Source organism: Microtus pennsylvanicus, chromosome 3 (genome assembly GCF_037038515.1).
Source record: "Microtus pennsylvanicus isolate mMicPen1 chromosome 3, mMicPen1.hap1, whole genome shotgun sequence".
NCBI lineage: Eukaryota > Metazoa > Chordata > Mammalia > Rodentia > Cricetidae > Microtus > Microtus pennsylvanicus.
The window spans coordinates 71,466,161-71,488,572 of record NC_134581.1 but is presented as its reverse complement, the minus strand read 5'-3'; the positions used below and the strand labels follow the sequence as shown (position 1 = coordinate 71,488,572).

The window sequence follows — 22,412 nt, the reverse complement described above, 5'->3', positions numbered from 1 at the left end:
TGAAGAAACGAGCATGCTCCAATCTAACTAAGGGGACCCCAGACTCCTCTCCATCCCCCTATATAAGCTAGCTCTTTGCAAATCTTTAGCATCCTACTTGACTCCATTATAAGATGACAACTTGCACACTACAACTTCACCTTTTCAGTGGGTCGTTAATCAAGAGGCTAGGAAATCTTGCATCTCCTGGCCTCCAGTAACCCAGAGTCCAGCTGGGGGCTCCCTTTCCACACAATGCAAGTTACCTGGGATCCAGCTCTACCTCCTGCTTATCCGCAACCTCAGGTATACATACACTCTGCCCTCCCACATCCTGGAACCCTGAGTGCTAAGTGTACACTTCATAGAAATCCTAGAAGAACTCTAATAGCTAAGCCTCCATCACTGGGATGCAGAAAGCCAGGTGAGAAGCATGGTCCCCATGGAGAAGGATCCAGAGGGAGAAACTATTACAAGGTGGGTAAGACCCCCGAGCCCAGTGTCTGCTGGGTATAGACCCTTGCACGAGATACTACTAGCTCCATAGATGTCTCTTCATTTGTGAGTCATCTCTTGTTGACAGGCTCTGTGCCCGGAGGCGGGCATCTGGAAGGAACGAGGTAGAAGCCAGCATTATAACAAGTTGCTTACTTTTGAGAAGATGCATTGATTGATACCAAGCAATTGGCAAACAATGGCCTTGCATCTGCACTGTTTCCAGAAGCACTGTGCTGGGATGAGAGATATCAACGGAAGCTTCCCTGGAGAAGGGCTGGGAAGGCAGGCCTGAGGGTGGGACTGGACTTTGAATGTGGTAAGATCCTGGGCCCAAGTCTGGGCTGGGCCTGCAGAGGAAGTGGAACACTGAAACCCAGGGAGATAGCATCCTGTTCTGGAGGTTTGCAGATTTGGTGACAGCAAGTTAGGTGAGGATCCATAGAGAGATTCAATTTTTTCTACAAAGCAGGAGGCTGGAGGCTGCCAGGAAAGCTTTAATTCCAGCAAGTGGGGTGAAGTTGGGGGGTTCAAGTTGATGGCTGAACTACCACCCTCAGGCTGGGTCACTGAAGGCCCTTGACATAGGCTATACCTTCTGGCTCCAGCAAGGCAGGGGCAGACACAACCAGAAAGTGAGAGGGCCAGAAATTTTTTTCTTGGCTTTCCCAAACTTTCTAAAGAAGCTTTAACAGTATCCTGCAAGGAGACAAGCTTTACTGCTGCGTTGTAAACTTGAGGTTGCTTGGCCCATGTCAGACATGGAGGGTGTCAGAAGTGGAGGTACATAAGAATGTGATATCAGCCTGTGCTCTTTCCTACCTCCTCTATAGAGACTCGTCACCCACAATGGTGGGCTGGGTCATTAGAGGGAAGGCCCCCATCTAGTAGGTCTCTAAATAGTACAGACTTGTGCCCCACAGTGGTGTTGAGGCTGAGGAGGGTGCTGTTCTGGAGCCCGAGAGTAATACCTATGACTGTCACAAACATAGGAGATAATCAACTTAAAGAGGAAGGGTTTGCAGTGGTTCTCAACCTGTGGGTCCCAACCCCTTTGGGTGCTAGCCTATCAGATAGCCTGTATATCAGATATTTACATTGCAATTCATAACGGTAGCAAAATTAAAGTTATGCAGTAGCAACAAAATAATTTTATGGTTGGGGTTCACCACAACATGAGGTACTGTATTAAAGGGCTGCAGCATTAGGAAGGTTGAGAACCGCTGGTTTAGAGAACAAGATGGCAGTCCTTTGGTTCTATGGTTGGTGTGGCGGTAGCACATCATGCCAGGAGACTGTGGTGGAGAAAACTGCTCTTCTCACAGTGGTTGGGAGGCAAAGAGAGGAAGAGGATAGATAAGAATTCCTGAGGGCTCACCCCAGTGCTCTAACCCCACCCCATCATGCCCCTCCTCTTATTATTGCCACCACCTCCCAATAATGCCAACCTGGGGAGTGAGTCATTAGTAAGCACATGGGCCTTGGAGACAACCAATCCTCAAAGCCTCTTTCCCTCTAAAATCTTCACTCACGTTTAAGTTGCTGAGACCTGAGATGGACCCAGTTTCTCAGTGTACCTGGGCTTAGGGTGTTGAGAAAGAGTGTTCTCAGGAGTTGAGTGAGGATGGGGGTTAACCTGGAGCTGACAGTATATGTCTTGTCTCATGTCCACCACCACCCCTTGTTGCGGCGGCGTTTCATCCCTCTTCTTTGCCATTTCCACAGACACCGCCACCCCAGACCCTCAGCTCAGGATTTAAGAAACCCTGACATTCAGACAAAGATAATATCTCTGTCTACCACTCCAGGCCCTTGGAGTCTAGGTCTAGGGGTCTCTGTGGTGGGGTGGATGCCTGCTAATAGATCCCTAGTAGGTGCTCTACCTAGGACTCCTAGAGTGACATCTGTTCATCCCCCACCCAGGCAGAGGCTGGTCAAGAAATAAAAGGAACTGTTACTTGATGGGAGCATCTCCTCCCCTCCTGCTCCTTTTCCCTCTCTGCCTTCCTGGAGCCTCTGGAGACTCCAGACAAACAGCCACTCTTGAACCACAGCTTGACACCCACCCCCCACTTAGAGGAGGGAAGTGGTGGCTCCGGTTGCCAGGGCCCCTGGAGAGGAGCACCCTACCTACTCACTCCCAATCCCCATCCAGCACATCACTCCACCAAACTGCTTTTGACATGGAAATGAGAACTGTCCCCCCCCCCTTTACTTTTTCATTGAAATGCTTAAAGTCTCGGAAAAGAAGAAGAAGAAAAAAATTGATGTGTTTAAGACAGCAGTGTCTCACCCGCCATCGAGCCTGATAAGGGATTGTTAAATTTTAATTAGACAATTAGATTCCTTCAAGTGCCAAACTTCAGAGGAGGCAGCACAGAGAAGCGGAGGGGAGAGCACAGGAAACAGGCTGCTAGGGTTCATGAAGCAGCTCTCCCCCTCCCCCACCCTCCAGCTCTGCGCTCCCTGGAACAGAAATGAGAAGACACAGAGGCCGGAAGGAGGAATGAAAGGGTGACACCACCTTCCTGGACCAACCAACTTTTCTTTGGTGACCCAAGTTGTCCCAATGGATGGAACTCTTTGACCTTTTACCCTAGCTGTCTGGGGACTAAACTTGATTGCCCCCCTCAACTTTTGTCCCTGAGAAAATACCTCATTTGGGAGTCATCCTTCAACCATGGCACCTCTTCTTTCTCCCAACCTGCTTGTGAAGAGTCACTTCTGTTGACAGATTGAGAGCCTGCACGTCTCTGGGGTGTGACTGGAAGAAGGGGGGGGTGCTCTGTACCATAACCTCTGCTCCCTTCCCTGTCCCATGCTGTGTTCTCCCCATCTTTGGCTCAGCAGAGGGTGGTCTCTGCAGGGTGTCAGACTAGGTTGCTGGGAATCCAGCTCAGCACCAAGGAGTCTCTCAGCTTCTCTATGGGAAAGCTGGGTTATTTCCAAATTAGGCAACACACAGTACAGCTGCCGAGCTTGGATACCCTGACTCTATCTTCTTGGCTTGCTATTTCCACACATCCTGGCTCACTGCAGACATCAGCTCTAAGCTTCGGAAGAGGCCACTGCTAACTAATGCAGGCTGGAGCTGGGCTCGGTGTTTGAGGGACACTTGTGGGGGTGGGGCGCACTGAGCCCCAGAATAGATGGTTCTGGAAGATCTTTTAGATGACCTTTACCTTTCTAAACAAGGGCAGAAACAGTGAATACTGGGAGCAGATGAGGGGCAGATGGTTTCTGTCGCCTCACTGGCCCAGGGGCTTGTAGGCCACCTACATTAAAGGCTTTCCTATCATCCCATCTGTCATGGGATCATCTGAGGAAGCAAGCCTCGGAGGTTCCACAGTACCCATGGCACCGTGTCTCCTGGTGAGGTGGGTGGGGAACAGTTGTCACCACCCCTTTGATGCTCAGGTAGATATAGTGGGTACTTTTGGGACACTGACCCAGACACTCCTTGAATGAGCCTAGCATCTCAGGGTTAGATCAGTCGCCTGTTTCCCAGGATGCACAGTGCTGTGGCTACACCCTGTAGGCTGAGATATGTCCATGACACATTTGTATTTGTTGCTCAGTGAGTGCTCGTTAACTCGGAACTGCGATAGGGAGCCTTTGTATTTTTCCAGGAGGTAGGAGCCACCTATGAGCAAATGGGCGATGCACTTGGGGGCCGGTGAGCAATTCCTTTGTGTTTTTAAAGCACCGACCAAAATCTTCTGGCATGTGACCATATTTACCTGAAAATTCTTATGACCGGAAGAATAGCTCACTCAGGGCAATTCTCAAAAAAAAAAAAAAAAAGCAAAAGAACAAACATTTTGGTCTTTCCTGGTCAATCCAGTGTCCTGGCCGCTATGTGGCCTCTCATGTTTTGCATACAAGTCGCAGACCACATCTGGCTTTGGAGCAGATGCTGACCCCTTCTGCCCAACCAGCCCAGGATACCCGGAGGAACCCCAAGATATCTCAATATGAACATTCTCATTGTCCACCCCACAGGGATAATCTCTGGCAAGGATAAAAAACCCAGAGGCTCAGAGGTCAAGGACATGAGGGAGAGGACATGGGGTAGGGTCCTCTAGGTATTCTGTGTCTCTTGATATTTTGAGGGGTCCAACAACCTGTATAATCCAAAGGCTGAAGGAAAAGAGGAAGGAGATAGATGAACACAGGGTTCTGATCCTGCCAGGTTTTCTCAGGCTTTCTGAAGGAGTCAGAGAGGTACTCTGCCTAATCCATTCTAAGATGCAATGCCCTCCCTCCCTTCAGTTTTCAGTGTCTACAAAGTCAGAATACTCTTTGTAACTGACGGCATCTACAGCATCTTAGGTCTGTGCTAGAGGTTAGCACTATTCTTTTGCTTTCTTGGCGTTCCCTAAATCAATACTGAAGCCTATATTCCACTCTGAGGGCCCAAGAAAGTTAGTTCACCTTACAGCAATTGACTAGAGGAGGTGGCCTGGGAAAGAAGAATCCTCCAGGCTAGCTGCTACCTCACTTGTGGGTTTTTCCTGCAGCCAGGGCCCAGGCACAAGCTTTACCTCCTCTTGGAACATTTTTCCCTTCATACGGCATCCCCGGGTGATCTTTCTTATGTTCGTGCAGCCCTGTACCCTGGGTGTCCAGGATTTCTCTTCCTATGGGATACACATCAGATTGGACAAGGGTCTATCTAGGGGCCTCATTTTAAGTTAATTTTCTGTGTAAAGGTCCTATTTCCAATCACCTTCTGAGATATTGGGGTTAGGGCTTTAGCATATGAATTTTGCAAGGCTGATGTGAAACATAATACAGCCCATTACTGGAGTCACCATTCAATGCTCTTAGGGCTGCATTACTTTTGGGCATTTGTGAGTCTAGTGGTCAGTGTCAGCAAGCGCATTTCAGGGCCAGATGGGTTTTCTTCCCAGGTCTACTAGTGGAACCTTTGATTCATTTCAGCAAACATCTGTTTAATGCTCACTGCCTGCAGACCATGGAGTAGGGAGTCAGGAAAGAACAAAGCCATGTGCTTATGTATTTACTCCATGAAAGTGAAGCAGCGTTGTATTTTGGTGAGAAAGCAGACACACAAGTAAGGGTATTCCAGGACAGAACCTGGGATGGGCAAGCGGGAGCCCCGAGGAGGGTGGAGACAGTCCAGGCTAATTCCAGAACAGAGAATTGAGTCAGTTTTTGAAGCATTGTGTATGCTTAGAATTGAGTTTTCTGGATACTTGCCTTGTTTATGAAGTAGGGGTAATATTGAAAGCTCACAGACAGTTGTTTAGAGGTTCAGACAGTATATCTAAAAATCACTAGGTAGACTCTCAAGCCCATAAGTAGATGGCTCCATCATCTTAGCTCACCCCTGTGTTGCAGGACCACAAATCTGATCTCATGAAAATGGGCCAAGGAAGGAGATACAGGGAACTGAGAACCACAGCACGTACCACTGGCTAGGCCAGGAGAAGTACTAAAGGCAATGAGAAGGGGGACAGAGAGATCTGGGGTAGAGGCAGGCCTAGTAGTCATTATGGTGACTGAGAACGCTGAGGCAGGAGGATCAACAGTTAAAGGTCTTCCTGGTGATGGAGGGCTAGCCCGAGCGCTTTAGTAAGGCTGTCTCAAAATAAAAAGAGAAAGAGGACTGAAAGGTGGCTCAGAGGAGCTGCTTAGCAGACGCTAAGCTCTTAGTCCAATCTCCTAGTGCTGGGAAAGAAAGCCAACAGAATAGGAGTGAAGGTTCCTCTAGACTTCAACGCATTGCACGGTGCTTCATGTGTAGCAGGTTCAATAGATGCTGATTGAATAAATTAAAGTCACAAGCAGCCGGGCTGCCTGATCAATATGTGCATACAGGTCTCCCGCTGTGTGCTCCAAGTGGGAAGAGGAACTCATTGGCTTTGCTGAATGCGGCATCAATAAGACACGATGCCTCACTGCCTGCGAATTGGGAAACCTGCTGCAGGATTGCGCTCCATGTCGCACCACACTGAATTAGACATTTCCATTTCCCTGGGGATCTCAGAGCAGTGGTGCTGAATAGGAGATCAGCCATCTGCTTTTTTCCCCCATTTTCATCCCAAATGGCATTGACTGGTGGCTTTCACAGCCCATCTGGGTGGGGGAGCACCTGGAGGTCATAGTGCTTTGTGTGGAAGGCCTCAGAAAGCCAATATGTTTCACCGAACCCCATGAAATTGGAACACTTTTGTTGCCATTGTTTTTTTTAAAAAATATTTATTTATTATGTATACAATGTTCTGTCTGTGTGTATGCCTGCAGGCCAGAAGAGGGCACCAGACCTCAGTACAGATGGTTGTGAGCCACCATGTGGTTGCTGGGAATTGAACTCAGGACCTCTGGAAGAGCAGGCAATGCTCTTAACGTCTGAGCCATCTCTCCAGCCCTCTTTTGTTGCCATTGTTAAGACTATATTATGTGATGTAGTTGGTATATTTTACTCTGTTGTGTTTTACTCTTTGTCCTTTGGGGCCTGCCACTCAGCTCCCAAATAAATCATACGGAGTCTTATTCTTTCTTATGAATGCCCAGCCTTAGTTTATCTTGTTTTTTATCAGCTTTTCTTAAACTATCCCATCTATCTTTCGCCTTTGGGTTTTACCTTTCTATATACCTTTCTTTACATCTTACTCCATGGCTTGTTGTATAGCTGGGTGGCTGATCCTGGAGTTCTCCTCTTCTTCCTTGCTACTTACTCTCTCTTTCCAGATCTCTCTCTCCTGTCTCGCTATTGGCCATTCAGTTCTTTATTAGACCAATCAGGTGTTTTAGACAGGCAAAGTAGCACAGCTTTACAAAGTTAAACAAATGCAACATAAAAGAATGCAACACGTCTTTGCATCATTATACAAATGTTCCCCAGCATAAACTAATGTAACACATTGTCAACTAATATTCCACGACAATGTGTGCACAGTCTCAATGACAGTCATAGCTCAAGTCAAGCTTGATGCCTACCAACTCTATTCCTGAGCTACATTTTCTTTGTGAGTGCATCTCTGCCAGACCTAGGGAAATCCGTAAGTTCCCATGGATGTTTCTTTCCCTTCTTAGCCTCATTCCCGCTCCTGTCCCCATCGACTCCACCATCAGGCTCCTTGGCACCAACTGTCTATGCCCACTTCCACTGCTGCCATTCAGTGATGGCTACCTCTTTCCAGAATTAAAGTTACCTTGTTTCACTCTGCACTCTCTTCCACCCTAAGCATTCAGTGAACTTTCCAGAACCCATCATTCTTTCCTCCTAAGTTTCCATGGACTCCCAAGCTGACAAAATCCATTCAGTCTATGAATGTCCCTCTATTTTAATTTTCCTCAATCTCATTGTCATGCCCTGCATTTTTACCTGAACAGAATGGTTTGCTGTTGGGGCTGTGCTATGTTCTTCCCAGGTGAAAAACCTTCCAACATTTAGTTGCTTAGCTGTCTCCTCCTACTTCATCTTAGGCCTACCACAAGATGCGTTCTGTGGAAGTTCATCATCCGTTGCTTGGATACCTGCACTGGCTTCCTCCTGGAATCCTGCCTCCTCTGTGGACCTCTCCAATCCAATATGTACCATGCTCAGATTCATCACACTCTGTCAGGTAGACATGAACATGAGGTTTCTGCCCTTAGATCAAGTCTTAACGACTTTTCAGGCCCTCTGTGATCTCACCAATATAGCCGCTCTGATTCAATTCATGCCAAGACCCTCTAGGCTTCTGTTCCCGCAAATCTCTTTTAAGCCCTCTAATATGGCACCAGGCCTTTCTGTCTGGACTCATCCCATAATCTCCAGATTTCTACATGTCTAGTTCCTACATATCCTTCAGGTCTCAATTGAATGTCACTTTCATCAGAAAGTCTTGCTTGAGTACGTCAACTAGACGTGTATCTCAAAGATCTCTCCACTTCCTAGTTCCCCCACCACCACAAAGTTCATTGCTTGATTAATTGGCTATTGCTTTCTTTATAGATTGAACCCATGGCATTGTATATACTAGGCAAACTACCTACTATTGAAGTGTACTAAAACATCTTTGAATTTTTGAGAGACAGAGTTTCAGTAAGTTGTCAGAATGACTTTGAACTCACGCTGTAGCCCAGGATAGCCTTGAAATCTCTGTCCCCCTACATTAGTTTTGGAAGCAACTGGAATCTCAGGTCTGTGCCACTGAGCACAGTAGCTATTACTTCTTCTAGAATGTAAGATACAAAACCATTATTTTTTTGGTTTGCCTGTATATTCTAGTCACATATAGAATGATGATTAATAAATGTTAATAACATCAGGAATTAATGAGTGCTTGTTCCTGTTTCTACCATCAGATACTGGAACTCCCAACTAGTTTACTGTGAACATGAGTAGGTTGAGCACGTGAAAGAATGGATAAGTAGTTTGTTTGAAATGTATTTGTTTCATTACACTTGAAGAAATGTGTGCTTTTCATTATTATACCATCTGCTAGAAGAGCAGAAGCAGGCCTCAACATTATAAGATCACTGAATATAAGCATAAAAATCCCAAGTTGGAGAAGTCTCTACTCTGCTAGTGCTTGGGTTTTCTTCGGGGAACCCCACACTGAGAGGAAGCATGCCTGGAAAGCCCTCCCGTTCACTCTCTGTGTTCATCTCTCCCAAGCAGAACCTTGCCACCCAGTGGCCCCGCTGCCCCGATGGATCCACTGAACCTGTCCTGGTACGATGATGATCTGGAGAGGCAGAACTGGAGCCGGCCCTTCAATGGGTCAGAAGGAAAGGCGGACAGGCCCCACTACAACTACTATGCCATGCTGCTCACCCTCCTCATCTTCATCATCGTCTTTGGCAATGTGCTGGTGTGCATGGCTGTATCCCGAGAGAAGGCTTTGCAGACCACCACCAACTACCTGATAGTCAGCCTTGCTGTGGCCGATCTCCTGGTAGCCACACTGGTCATGCCCTGGGTCGTCTACTTGGAGGTAGGTCTGGGTCCCTGCCTTCCTCTAGGAGGACCTAGTCCTGGAGGCTGGATTCTTAAACTCCAGTGGTTTCTGCCACTTCCCCCAGGTAGCCTTTCCTTCTCCTCTGGACTCATCTTTCTCTTTATGGGCTAGACAGTCATAATAATTATGACCTTCACTCATAGTGTACTTTCTAAGCCTATGGTGCCATGGATAGCAATTTTATATACAGAATCTTCCTATACACTCCTCAAAGCAGCCCTGCAGGGAGCTGGCACTGTGACCATCTTGCAGATGATGTACCAGCTGGTCAGAGAAGATAAATATCTTCTCTACTCACACAGCTGGAAGGTCCACGTTAGAATCTTGCATCGCCCTGGAATTGTTTCAGTGGGTTGTACTAGAAGTGAGAATCCCTAAAGAGGGGACATTGTATGTGCTCTGAGGCCTGAAACTCTTCGTCGTTCTCTCCACATTGCAGACACTGGGGCTGCTGTTCTGTGTGACCTTTATCTCCTCTCCCCAGTTTATTCTGGTGCCTGGATCCTGCTAGAGGTGACCATGAGCTGCCCAAGCTGCAGTCATTTTCCTCGGGGAGGATAGTGTAGCCTCCCAGGACAGAGCACAGCTGTCCCTCAAGCTGGAGGGCAGGCAGCTCCCTGCTGAGAGTCCTGTGGCTCACACATTGTGGACACTGATGGAGAAATGAAGAACGGACAGTTCTATGCTTAGTTCCTGGAATAGGAACCAGAGGCTTTGAGGAAAAGCGGTCTGGTCCATCTTGACCAAAGTCTCCCAGTGAAGTGGACAGCTGCTGGTGGAGAAGTTCCAAAGTGGCTCCCTTCTCCCCGAGGTCACTCTCCAGTCCTAGCCAGCAGATACGGGGGACTGGGGAATTTCAGTGGGCACAAATGTTTTTTCTGCCTGGAAGCCTGGGTGGCCTATCCAGGGCAGGTGGCAGTCTCAAGTCTGGGTACATGGGAAGAAGCCTAGGTTTGGAATATTGTTGTCATTTGTTTCTGTTGCTAGAAAATACTCTGATAAAAAGCAACTTAGGGCAGACAGGATTTATTCTGGCTCATAATTCAAGTTACAGACCATTGCTGGGACAAGCCAAGGCAGGCACTTGAAGCAACTGGTGTATCTCATTCACAGGCAAGAGCAGATAGAAATACATGTGGTACATGTGCAAATGCTTAGCTTGCTCTCTATTTTGTTTTTTGAGACAGGGTTTCTCTGTGTAGCTTTGGAGTCTGTCCTGGGATTTGTTCTATAGACCAGGTTGGCCTTAAACTCACAGAGATCTGCCTGCCTCTGCCTCCCGAGTGCTGGAATTGAAGGCATGTGCCATCATGGCCTGGCTGCTCTCTCTACTCTGATACAGGTCAGGGCCCTGCCTATGAAATAAAGCTACCCACATCCATGGTGGGTCATTCTACCTCAATAAATCCAGCCAAAACCACAGAGTTTTGGGCATGGACATAGGCCAGTCCTGCTCTCAGTGAGGCTCTCTTTTCAGTTGAGCGTAGGTTGCAGCTGGTTGAGAACCAGAACTAACCACCACAGGCTCCCACTGCGGCTCCTCTATGACTCTCTTGTCTGTGAGGCTCCTGGACTCTGTCCATTCCAAACCCTGTGCAAAACTCTCCCTGAAGAACCTCCTAATTCTCAGGCTTGATCTGCTCCTGTTCCCTTAAAAAGGGGGGGGGTCCTATACTTCAAACAATCACAGCACAATGATGGAGGAAATAGGAGTACAACTAACCTTTGTGTGCCTTGACCCCTTGCTTGTAAGTTAGGAGGAACAACAGTCCCTACCTTGTAGGAATGTTTGAAAATCAAATGTATCCTGATGTACAAAGTGCCTGGGATGGTTCATGGATCATACTACATAACAAGGTGGATGAAGGTGAAATGGTGACAGATACTTAGAATCCCTCAACTTCCCTTTGATCTTCCCACTTCCCCCTTCTTCCCCTCTTTGTGCACAGGCAAAGAGTCACTCTCTTTCCAGAGGGAAACACGTTCCGCTCAGGGCTCTGTCTGTGTATTCTGTTGGCTTTCAGCCACCATGTGGGACAGGGACAAATCTCTGCACCAACTGTACTGGGATCTCTGGGAACCTCAGTCTCACACAAAGATGTCTTATTCATAACTTTCACCATTGTTTTAGAGGTGCTTCAAGAGTCCACATGCAGAAAGGCTTTCTTGGCTCCACTCCTTTCCACTTAGATAATTGAGGGAGAGAGGGAAGGGAGAGAGCAGCTCCTGCCTCTCTGTGGACTTCAAGGTCTCACATCCTTCACAGAGAGAGTTGCTGTGAGCCTTTTCTAGAAGAGATGAGATTGCAAAGGTTTCAGGGTCATTGAATCACTTATTCGACACTGATTGAGCATTTTGTCCTTTTCTCCCCATTGAACCTGGGACCTGAGGAATTTCCATGCCATGAATGAAAAACCTGATCAGGGTTTAGACAATACACTCTGCTTGAGAAAGCATGGACTGTGTGGACCATTTCCCTCTCTCTCCAGAAATCTACGTCAGAGTAGAGCACACACCAACATACTAAGTAGATCTTTGTAGACAGGATGAATGGCAGGCAGAAATGGGGCAGAACAGATGGGAAAGAGGTCCTTGACATCTGGGTCCTCGGGGACATGGAGGTAGCTTCGAGATACCAGTCTCAGGAGGTACTCCAAAGCTGGTGTGAACCAGATGGGCCTAGTGCCCTGCCCAGTGGTCCTCTGAAAATGAATTCTGTATATCTGTGCTTTACAGCTGGATACTCAGTCAGCGATGGCTCCCACAGTGCAGGAAAAGATTCATGTGAACCTCCAGAAGGTGTACCCAGAAAAACTGCTGCCTCATCCATGGGAGGTGGGGGCACCCCCAGTGGAGCTTACCTGGGAATGTTTGATTTTATGTCCAGGAAGCGAAGAAAGGACAGTGTTAGGAAAGAACCACCTGACAATTATTGTGGGGGTTCTGCTGAGTTAGATAACACGCAGTGGGTGCTTCCCTGCTCCAGGACATGGATGGGGCTTTCTCACCCTCTCTCCTGTGAGAGGCCAAAGGTTTTCCTCTATGGTTGGGGTACTCCAGACTTGCAGAGTTAGCTAACCCTGGGAGGGATGACTTCACCTTAGATCTGTGAGATGTGCTGCCAAAAATCAGAGAGTAGAGTGGCTATAGTCTGTGTCGTGAGTAGATGCTAAATGGGCAAAGCCAGAATTTTAGGAGGTAATCACGCAGGTGCTTTCCAGATTAGAGTTCAAAATTGAGGCACTCAGATGGGGTGAGCCATCTTTCTTCTAACACAAAGTTTCTGGTATACAAAGTAGCTTCACATGTCTGAAAGGAGAGAGGTCAGGGATACAGGCCCCAGGTCCACGTAGGTACCACTTGCTCCTCACTGCTGCTCCGCTGATGAGCTGTAAGGTTTCTGTGATGAATGGACAGGGACTGTCAGCCTAATGGGATCTAGACCACATAGAAGACAAACCTCGGGCACGTCTGTGAGGGAATTTTCAAGATTCAGTTACCTGAAGGGGAAAGACCCAGTCTAAATGTGGGCAATGCTGGCCCATGGTGTAGACTACGTGGAGTGGATACAAAGAGAAATGCCAGATGAAACCAGCATTCACCTTTCTTTGCTTCCTGACCTTTGGCTCAACATGACCAGATGCCTCAATCTTCAGCTGCCCACCCTGCCTTTTCCACCACGTTGGGCAGCTGTGAGCTGAAACAAACCCTTTATTATACTGCTTTTTCCAGGTATTTTGTTGCAGAAAGCAGAAATGTTGCTAATACAGCTACTAGGGTTGTTCTCTTGTAGAGTGAGAGAGATTGTCACCCAACCTCTCCCAGTAATGAACCACTGATATGTACTCTCCACAACCCTGCTTCCCATCCATGACACTGCTTTGTCTCCAGGTGGTGGGCGAGTGGAAGTTCAGCAGGATTCACTGCGACATCTTTGTCACTCTGGATGTCATGATGTGCACGGCCAGCATCTTGAACCTGTGTGCCATCAGCATCGACAGGTAAGGGCAACCGGGTGGGGGTGAGGTGATCCTGGTCACTCACCTTTCTGCTGAGTGCCTCACCTCTCCTCGCGGTCATGCTCTCTCTGTGATGCTATAACTACTGGCTGCATGTATGTGAGTTCGTGTGTGTGTGTGTGTTTGGCTAGGTTAGAGTAGACTCCCCACAGACTACCCAGATTATAACTTGTATGAAAGAATTAGTTCTGGCTGGAGCTCATGGGAAGACTGTAGAAATTATTTGAACTCCATGGTTCATTTTCTGGACATGAAAATGCCAACTGTCCCTTAGGCCATGGTGTTGAGTTTGAATTTTGTGTCCAGCACAAGCAATATGGTCAAGGGGGTCCAAGCCATGCCCACTTGACTAAACTGTGTCCTTAGAGCCTTTACTCATGTATGCAGACACATCATGAGGGTTTCCAGAGGCCCTGCCCTTCCCCCTCACAGGATTGTTGGAAGACCAGATTAAGTAGAGCTCAGTAGAGGAATGTGGAGGGAGGATTAAAAATGGCTGCCACTATTATCCCTTATTGCTAAATGGGGCTAAGGGCTTGCTCTGAGGAACAGAACTACCATTCGTCACCAAATTCTTCCACCGTCTGAAGTCCAGTTCAGTAAGTATGTTATCAAATGTGCAAAGATCCATCAGGAAGTCTGTAGTTCAGGTGGGGAGATTAATTAGTGTAACAGCCCAAGAGTCCCCAGGAGCTGCAGCTCAGTAAGAGCTTGACTGTGTGTTTGAAGGCGGGGACAGGGGAAGGGCTGACCGAGTGAATTCCTCAGACATCAGAGAACTGAGCCGAAGGGGCATCTGTGGTGCCTCTCGCAGAAGCAGGCATCTTCTGGCCTGCAGCCCAGACTTAGGACCCTCCCCTTTGCAGGTACACAGCTGTGGCCATGCCTATGCTGTACAACACACGCTATAGCTCCAAGCGCCGGGTCACTGTCATGATCGCCATTGTCTGGGTCCTGTCGTTCACCATCTCCTGCCCACTGCTCTTTGGACTCAACAACACAGGCAAGTCTGGCCTTGGCCTGCGGCTCAGAGACCTGCACCTCTCTGCTCTACTCAGGACACTGAGTGGCTGAGTCTTTGATGCAAAAATGGGTGGGAGCCCAGTGGGAGCCCCTTCTTATCCCCAAGGAGGCTGGATACATCCCCCAGATCCTGCCTTACTCAGAGTTGCTCCAGATTGGGCAGGAGAGGAAAGAATGACTCCACGCACATTGGGACTGTCTGGGGGACTGGGAAAATGGCTGAGGAGGGAGTCTGACCACTTTCAACATCATTTAATATGTTGAAGTAAGCCAGATAGCCTTGCACATGTGTGTGTGTGCTCACGTATGTTTAGCAGGGAGCTTACTCCATCCATCTCTGATTGTGGTATTTAGGGGATGAGATTGAAACCCAGTGGGTCAGCCGAGTCAAGGTCCCATGCTGCCTGGATCAAAAAAGCTACAAACAAGTAGGAAGTAAGCCAACCCCAATGCCCTTCCTGTGTGGGGCAGAGTCAGGAGCATCTCAGACAAAGGAGGAACAGAAAACTTGCAGTATGAGGATGCTTCTCAGCAGAGAGACAAGAGTTACAAGGCAGCTCTGTGGTTCATAGGCTAGAGTGAAGCTCCACAAGTGAGTAGTTGAGAATACAGGCGCCACAGGAGTCCCCAGAAATGTGGAAACGGCTAGTTATACTTGATTAATCCAGAATGGGCTTGATAGTAACACACGTTTGGTCAACCTGGAAGGGACTGTGGATGCCTATTAAACACTAAAACATGGCTAAGCTAGTTCAGTAAGGAAGTAAAATTATTCTATTACCAAAATTATGGAGTGGCAGGGCCTCTCTTTCCCCCATTATATAGGAAAGGCTAAAGTAATGGCTTTCTCTTTTGAAAATGTTTCCTTGTGTCATCTCTTCTGAATCATGGCTCTATGTGCCCAGAAAGGACAAAACTAACGAGCAAGTAATTAGAGAAGAGGAATGAAAAACTTGGAAGCAGTCAGTAGTACCAACTTTACTTCTTGCTAACAATTTATACCCTGTTTTTTGTTTTTGTTTTTTGTTTTTTTTTTAAATCTGAACCTTTATTTGCATTTACCATTTCCAGGCAACAGCCAGTATCTAGCCTGTAAAACTGGTTCTGGTTCCCACCAAGGGGGATGAATGTCCTCTGGTGGCATTGTGGTCTGGCAAGCCTGCTGACACCTTGCCCATATGGGTTTCTCCTTTCCTCTAGACCAGAATGAGTGTATCATCGCCAACCCTGCCTTCGTGGTCTACTCCTCCATCGTCTCGTTCTACGTGCCCTTCATCGTGACCCTGCTGGTCTATATAAAAATCTACATTGTCCTCCGCAAGCGCCGCAAGCGGGTCAACACCAAGCGCAGCAGCCGAGCCTTCAGAGCCAACCTGAAGACCCCACTCAAGGTTCTCAAACCTCAGCCCCGACGAGGGTCCCTACCTAACTACTATCAAGAGGGCTCATACCACACTTGGGTGGGCACCTGAGACATCACAGCAAGTTGGAAGTCTAGGCTGGAGGAGCTTCCTGGGGCTGGGCAATGGTGTGGACCTCAGCAGAGTGACAGCATCTTTAGAAAGGGAAGACGTGGGTCAGTGATGGATGCTAACTAGAATGATCTACATGAGACCTTTGTGGCTGCACAGAGCAGTTCTTGCTTGGTCTGGTCCTTAGTTTCTCTCTTCCTCCTCATGTAGTTCTACCTTTCTCTCTTTAACCTTTTCCCTTCCTCCATCTTCTCCAGACTACTCTTTTGACCTGCTATGCTCTACCCTTGCCTCCACCTACACCCCTGCCTTTTCTCTCCTTCTCTCTGCTGCCCCTCTATCCTTCCCCTGCCCTTTTATCATATAATCTCCCTCTTCCACTCAACGCTACAGTGAAGACAGAGTGTGGGTATGGAAAGGGCAAGAACTCACCGGTTAGAGGCATCAGGTCCAAACCCTGGTGCCATCGTTCTGTTGACGTGTGTCCTTGGGCATGTTGCTTAGCTTCTGTGAGCCTCGGTTTCCTCATCTGTTAAACGGGAGTCACGTGCTCTTCACAGGGTGCTCCTGAAGATTTGATGTGAGAAGGGATGTGAGCATGTACCGGGCATGATCCCGAGTGAGTCCTCCAGGAAGAACGAGGTCCTTTTGCCCCTCCCCTTGCCCACTCTTCTCATCACAGCGCCAGCCTTCATTCTTGCCCCGCTTGTCTTCTGTGACGGCATTCCTCCAATTACTGAGCCTCTCTGCTCAGAGTCCGAGTTCTCCACGGACTCCCTTGCCTTGGGTTTCTGTCCCCTTACCGCCTCTGCTCCCCACTGTCTTGTGTGACCCATGTGCTGGCTCACTCCACAGGGCAACTGTACTCACCCTGAGGACATGAAACTCTGCACCGTTATCATGAAGTCTAATGGGAGTTTCCCAGTGAACAGGCGGAGAATGGTAAGTGTTCAGGCCAGGGACCCAGTGCCGTCTTTCTGCCCCCAGTGGAGCCCATAATTCTTGATCCTGGGACCTCGCTAGCTATTTTAAGGGGAAAGTGCCTCCTGGCACCCCTATTTTGCATCAGCTGAGAGCACATTCATCTTGCATACTTTCAAGTTTGGGTGCGGTGAGATACCTGAGTCTGCAAGGTGCAGACACACAGAAGCTTGTTGGGAGACATGACCTGCTTATGTAACCTACCAAAAGTGACAGTAGGGGCTATTTCCACTTCTCAAGCACCTGCCATGCTTTCTGTCATCCCATCAAATCCTCATGTGACCCTGGGAAGTAAATCTTATTGGTCTACAGCTCACAGAAGAGGAATCCAAGGCTCATGAAGTACAGGTAGCTCACCCAAGTTTGAACAGTTAGTGTCGAGCATGTCCTGGAGTCCAGATCTATGTGACTGCTGAATCCACAATGTTCCATTCAGCGTGTGGTACCTTCTGGATAGGCAGCTCTGGGGCTGGGAGCTGGCAGCTGGCAGTGGGGTAGGGGAGGAGCAGAGCACCGGAAATGGACAAGAAGCATATCCTATAAGTAAAACCTGTACGTGCATACATAGCATACCTGAGCCCTTCGTGGTACTAGCTAGCACCAGAGTTCAAAAAGCAGGCCTTTCATCCCCCTGCTGTCCAGGAAACCCATGGAGGACTATATCTAAAGTCCAGAAATATGTCTCTTAGTTAGCAGGGTCCCCACAATGGGCCTGCCTCCCAGGGATAAGTCTTTAATGAACCATTTGCGAAGCAGACACTAAAAGAGACCTCAGGTTATATTCAAGGCAGCAGCCCATTTTTGTCATCTGAGCACCTAGGCTGTATTTCAGAGGCTGGTCTGAGACAACCAACGCCCAGGACAAGGGAGTCTAAAGAAGAACTTGGAAGCCATGTGTGGGTCTGTGCTGGACCTTCCAGGTCAGCCCAGCAGAGACGTTACTGAGTTTCCAGCTCAGCCCTTGGTTTCTGGATAAGGCTAGTCAGCCCACAAGCCCGTGCTGGTGCAGGAGTCTATACTCCAGCCTGGCAGGGCGCGTGGGGAACATGATTTCCATGTAGTCAGAACTGAGTTCTTAAAGGTGAGTTAAGATTGAATGTCAGTCAGGGAGGGACTTATCTTAACATCTGGATTGGTGTCTGGCCCTTAGTTAAAACCCAGAAAATGTCACTCAGGTTAAAAATAAGAGAAGTCCCTGGGTAATAGCACCCAAGTGTTTCTAGGGTATTGAGGCTTCATAAGGAAGTGGTTCAGGAGTGACTGCGGTAAGTGCTGTATTCAGATGGCCCTGCCTCCCAGTGATGGCCTTCTCTGTTTTCCTTGCAGAGCCACCCTGTTGTTTGCAGGAGTGTGCAGAAGGGCAGGAAAGCCAAGGCTTGGTGACTTCTGCCCAGAGATTTCATCCTAAGTTCTCTGCCTCCACCACAGGACGCTGCCCGCCGAGCCCAGGAGCTGGAGATGGAGATGCTGTCGAGTACCAGTCCACCAGAGAGGACCCGGTATAGCCCCATCCCGCCCAGTCACCACCAGCTAACTCTCCCCGATCCATCCCACCACGGCCTCCATAGCAACCCTGACAGTCCTGCCAAGCCAGAGAAGAATGGGCATGCCAGGATTATCAATCCCAGGATTGCCAAGATCTTTGAGATCCAGACCATGCCCAATGGCAAAACCCGGACCTCCCTTAAGTCAATGAGCCGCAGGAAGCTCTCCCAGCAGAAGGAGAAGAAAGCCACACAGATGCTTGCCATTGTACTTGGTGAGTCAGATCAGGCTGACAGTGACAGCCCTGCTATGGCTTGCCTCGGTAGGGGAAAGGGTAACCCCTGCAATCCCAGACTCTTGTCTTGATGACCATGGCTAGAGGGGCATGGCTTGTGTACTTCCTTAGTAACAGGTCACACTCGTTACAGTCAGTCAATATTCAGTAGAACCTCTTATGGTGCCCACTGTACAGAAGGGCAAACCAGGACTTTGAGTAGTTACACGAATTGACCATGGTAAACTTGGGCAGTTTGACTACAGTGTCTGAGCTTCACTGATCTATGGGAAGGCACCATAGCCTGTGTACCAGGCTGTGTCCCCGTCTTTTCCTTCCAGTCCCCCAGTCTGTGGAGTAAGTGGCCTCTCAGGGTTGTTATCATAGTAAGGATAGCACAGAGCTAGGAAAGTATCACTATAGGTGAGGAATTTGGAAATAGACATTTTCACTCAACCATGTCCCTGTGGGATAAAACTGTGAAAAATAAGATGGGCCTTTGAGAGGTGTCTCTAGTGTCTATGGCCTGGAGAGGTGGCTCAGCTGATAAAGGTGCTTGCCACAACCAAGTCTGATAACCCGAGTTCAACCCCTCAGTCCTGTATGGTGGACGGAAAGAATCAGTACCCCCAAGTTGCCCTCTGATCTCATGTGGAATATGGATGTTCATGCACACACACGCACGCACACACACACACACACACACACAAGTGCAATTAATTTTTTTCAACTTCTAGAAAATTGTTTAATGACAGACAACACCTAGGAAGCAGACTGATGCAGACAGTTGGGAGAGGAGGGTAGGATGTGAGCTTGCCGTCTCTGTGACACTGGGACCCCATCTGATGGTCAGGAGATCTTGGCAGATGAGTGGGCAGCTTCTGATGCCCTCCTGCTCAGAAGCAGAGGCCCCAGATGGGCAAGGGATGGGTTTGAAGCAAGGCTCTATGTGACGGTCCTCCAGTTCTACCCTAGGGTCTATGCTCTGTCCCTAAAACATCCTCTTGCACCTACACATTGAGTTTCCAATGGGAGCAAGTGGCCCTGAGGCCTGCCTGTGTAAGAAGGCAGGATCTTCTGGTGGGACCAACAAAGGGTTTGTCTACCAACACTGAGCAAAATTGGGAAAGGCTGGAGCAACAGCCTTGCCATCTGAGGGACCTAGACAGGTGGGAAATAACACAAGTAACACTTAGTAACAAGAGTTACTTGTGCTACTAAAAGTAAAGTGGCCTCAGGGACAATGTGGAGCCAACATGAACTTTAGTTTCCCATGGAATTCACGGAGCCATTATGAAAACTAAGCAAGATGGAAATTTAGTAGCTCCCCGTTTCCCTAAATTGTACAACCCACCCTGCTGACAGCTCATTCTCTCCAGTGTCACCAGTTGAGGATAACATTGCTTCTAACGGTAACTGGGACGTAGTCTGTGTGTCCATTTGCAGAGATGGGTGAGGGTCAGAAGGCTAACATTTCCCTTTGTAAGCCACTTCCTTCCCTAGCAGATAGATGTCATGTCCATTCAGCAGATGAAAAAATAATAATAAGGTCAAGGAATTCGTGGGGACCCTTTCCTACTGATAGGTGTCAGAAGCAGGACATTTGTATCTGAGACGGGAGCCCCTTTGGCTGTGATCCTAACTGCACGCAGTTAGCAGTCCCAGTGCCCCAGGGAAGCCAGTGGCAGAGCAGACAGGCATAGAGGGAGCAGGGCCCGCTCAGGTCAGGATAGCCTCTCCTTGGCCGGGGGCGAGCCTGACCCTGCCCTCTCCCCAGGTGTATTCATCATCTGCTGGCTGCCCTTCTTCATCACGCACATCCTGAACATACACTGTGACTGCAACATCCCGCCAGTCCTCTACAGCGCCTTCACGTGGCTGGGCTATGTCAACAGTGCCGTGAACCCCATCATCTACACCACCTTCAACATCGAGTTCCGCAAGGCCTTCATGAAGATCCTGCACTGTTGAGTCTGCCCCTTGCCTGCACATCAGCTGCTTCCCACTTCCCTGACTCGGCAGGCCAGACCTCATCCCTGCAAGCTGTGGGCAGAAAGGCCCAGATGGACTTGGCCTTCTCTTGACCCTGCAGGCCCTGCAGTGTTAGCTTGGCTTGGTGCCCCTCTCTGCCCACACACCCTCATCCTGCCAGGGAGACTGGTATCTTATCAGCTCTGGGGTTGGATTCGTGGCTCAGGGCAGCTCATAGAGTACCCCGCTCCCATCCAGACCTTGTCTCCTTGGCACCAAAGATGCAGCAGCCTTCCTTGACCTTTCTCGGGGGCATTAGGGTTGCTGAGGCCAGGATCTAGCGTGGTGGCCAAGCACTCCCTGATAGTTGGCTTGACCTAGTCCTTGCTTGCCTGTGTTGGATCAGGCGGTGGGAGGGAAGGACATTTCAGACTTCACGGGGGCTACACAGGAAAGCAGAGAACACGCCAAGGATCCAGGCAACATTAGTGTTGGGAGACACACATAAACACCAGATAGCTCCACAGACCTCAGAGAAATTGAGGCAGAAAATTTGTTTTCCACCCCAACTCCAGTGTGAACCCCTACATTTCATAGCAGTGGGTACCACACTGTACTCTATCCTGTTAAAGCACCCCATATGGTTTCCGTGCCCTTTGAGGGGAACAACTCTAATCCTCAAGGGCTCATTGAGGGACCATAAGGAGAAAAATAGCTGATCTCCATCTATTCTCTAACCTGCCCTGCTACCCTCTGTCAAGTTTTTGGACAAATCCATTCCTCACAGCAAATGCTGACCATCCTGGGAAGTCAGGCCTCGGACCCATGTTGGAGCTCAAGTTGGAGGTGATAACTTGGGGCTCTTTGGGGGAGTGGGTAGCCTCCTACCACATCCCTGCTGACGTCTTCTTTTCCCAATCTCTCCTCCTTCCCAGTGCCTCTGCCTTAGAGGAGATTGTGGGTAGGAGGCCACTGACACTATTGGGCTGGGTGTAGTCCAGCCCTGAGGGGGGAGGGGAAGCCGCAGCTTGGAGGGCCCTGGGCTCCAACTCTGTAACATCACTATCCATGCACCAAACCAATAAAACTTTGACAAGAGTCATTCCCACGGGCCCTTGAGTGGCCTGGAACACCACCAACACTATCTTTAACATTTAGACATAGCATAAAAGGGACAACAATTAGCAGGAATCCAGCTACACCCAGGGACCTGGATCCCGGTACCTCTGAAGAACCAATGTTAGCCACCAGGACAGAGGGAGCTCCGCGGTAAAAGTGTCTCCTGAGGTGTCGGTTTTGCTTTCGTCTGTCTGTTCTTCATCCAGTCTCTAGCACGGACAGTGTGAGGTAGGACATGTCTGAAGGGAGCGGCCTGGACTGGTGTCCCTCTTCTCACTCCAGGCTTGTTCCCAGCTCCAAGCCTGCAGGGTCTGCAGGTTTTCACTGCCCCAACCACAGAAACTTGACACCTTAAAAGAGAGTTAGAAATCAACCCAGTGAGAGAGGAATGTTCTTGGCACCTTAAAAATCAGGAATAATGACAAACAAGGTAGTGGCACCCACGGGCTCAGGCTCTAGGCAGCTGTCAGGGCATAATTTGCATGCTAAATATAATATTTTTAGCACCAAAGTTTGGAGCACTTAACTTGCCCTGAGCATTTAATTATGGACTTGGATCTTCTTGCTGAACTTGAATGTAGTGCTAAGCCTTGGGAAAGGCTCTTGTCCCCAGGAGCAC

General features: G+C 48.8%; 1 protein-coding gene across 2 annotated transcripts in view; it reads left to right on the top strand.

The window, feature by feature from the left end:
- Drd2 (dopamine receptor D2) overlaps positions 1-21,776 on the top strand; it is a 66,453-nt gene extending 44,677 nt beyond the window's left edge. The window contains exons 2-8 of one of the 2 annotated variants that reach the window (XM_075965989.1): positions 9,110-9,425; positions 13,341-13,450; positions 14,335-14,471; positions 15,692-15,882; positions 16,819-16,905; positions 18,373-18,703; positions 20,481-21,776. In XM_075965989.1, the coding sequence (XP_075822104.1) occupies positions 9,141-9,425; positions 13,341-13,450; positions 14,335-14,471; positions 15,692-15,882; positions 16,819-16,905; positions 18,373-18,703; positions 20,481-20,674 (1,335 nt within the window). In that variant the 5' untranslated portion in view covers positions 9,110-9,140 and the 3' untranslated portion in view covers positions 20,675-21,776. The remainder of the gene's footprint in view (positions 1-9,109; positions 9,426-13,340; positions 13,451-14,334; positions 14,472-15,691; positions 15,883-16,818; positions 16,906-18,372; positions 18,704-20,480) is intronic. The other variant, XM_075965990.1, reaches the window with a different exon arrangement.
- The last annotated feature ends 636 nt before the right edge of the window (positions 21,777-22,412 follow it).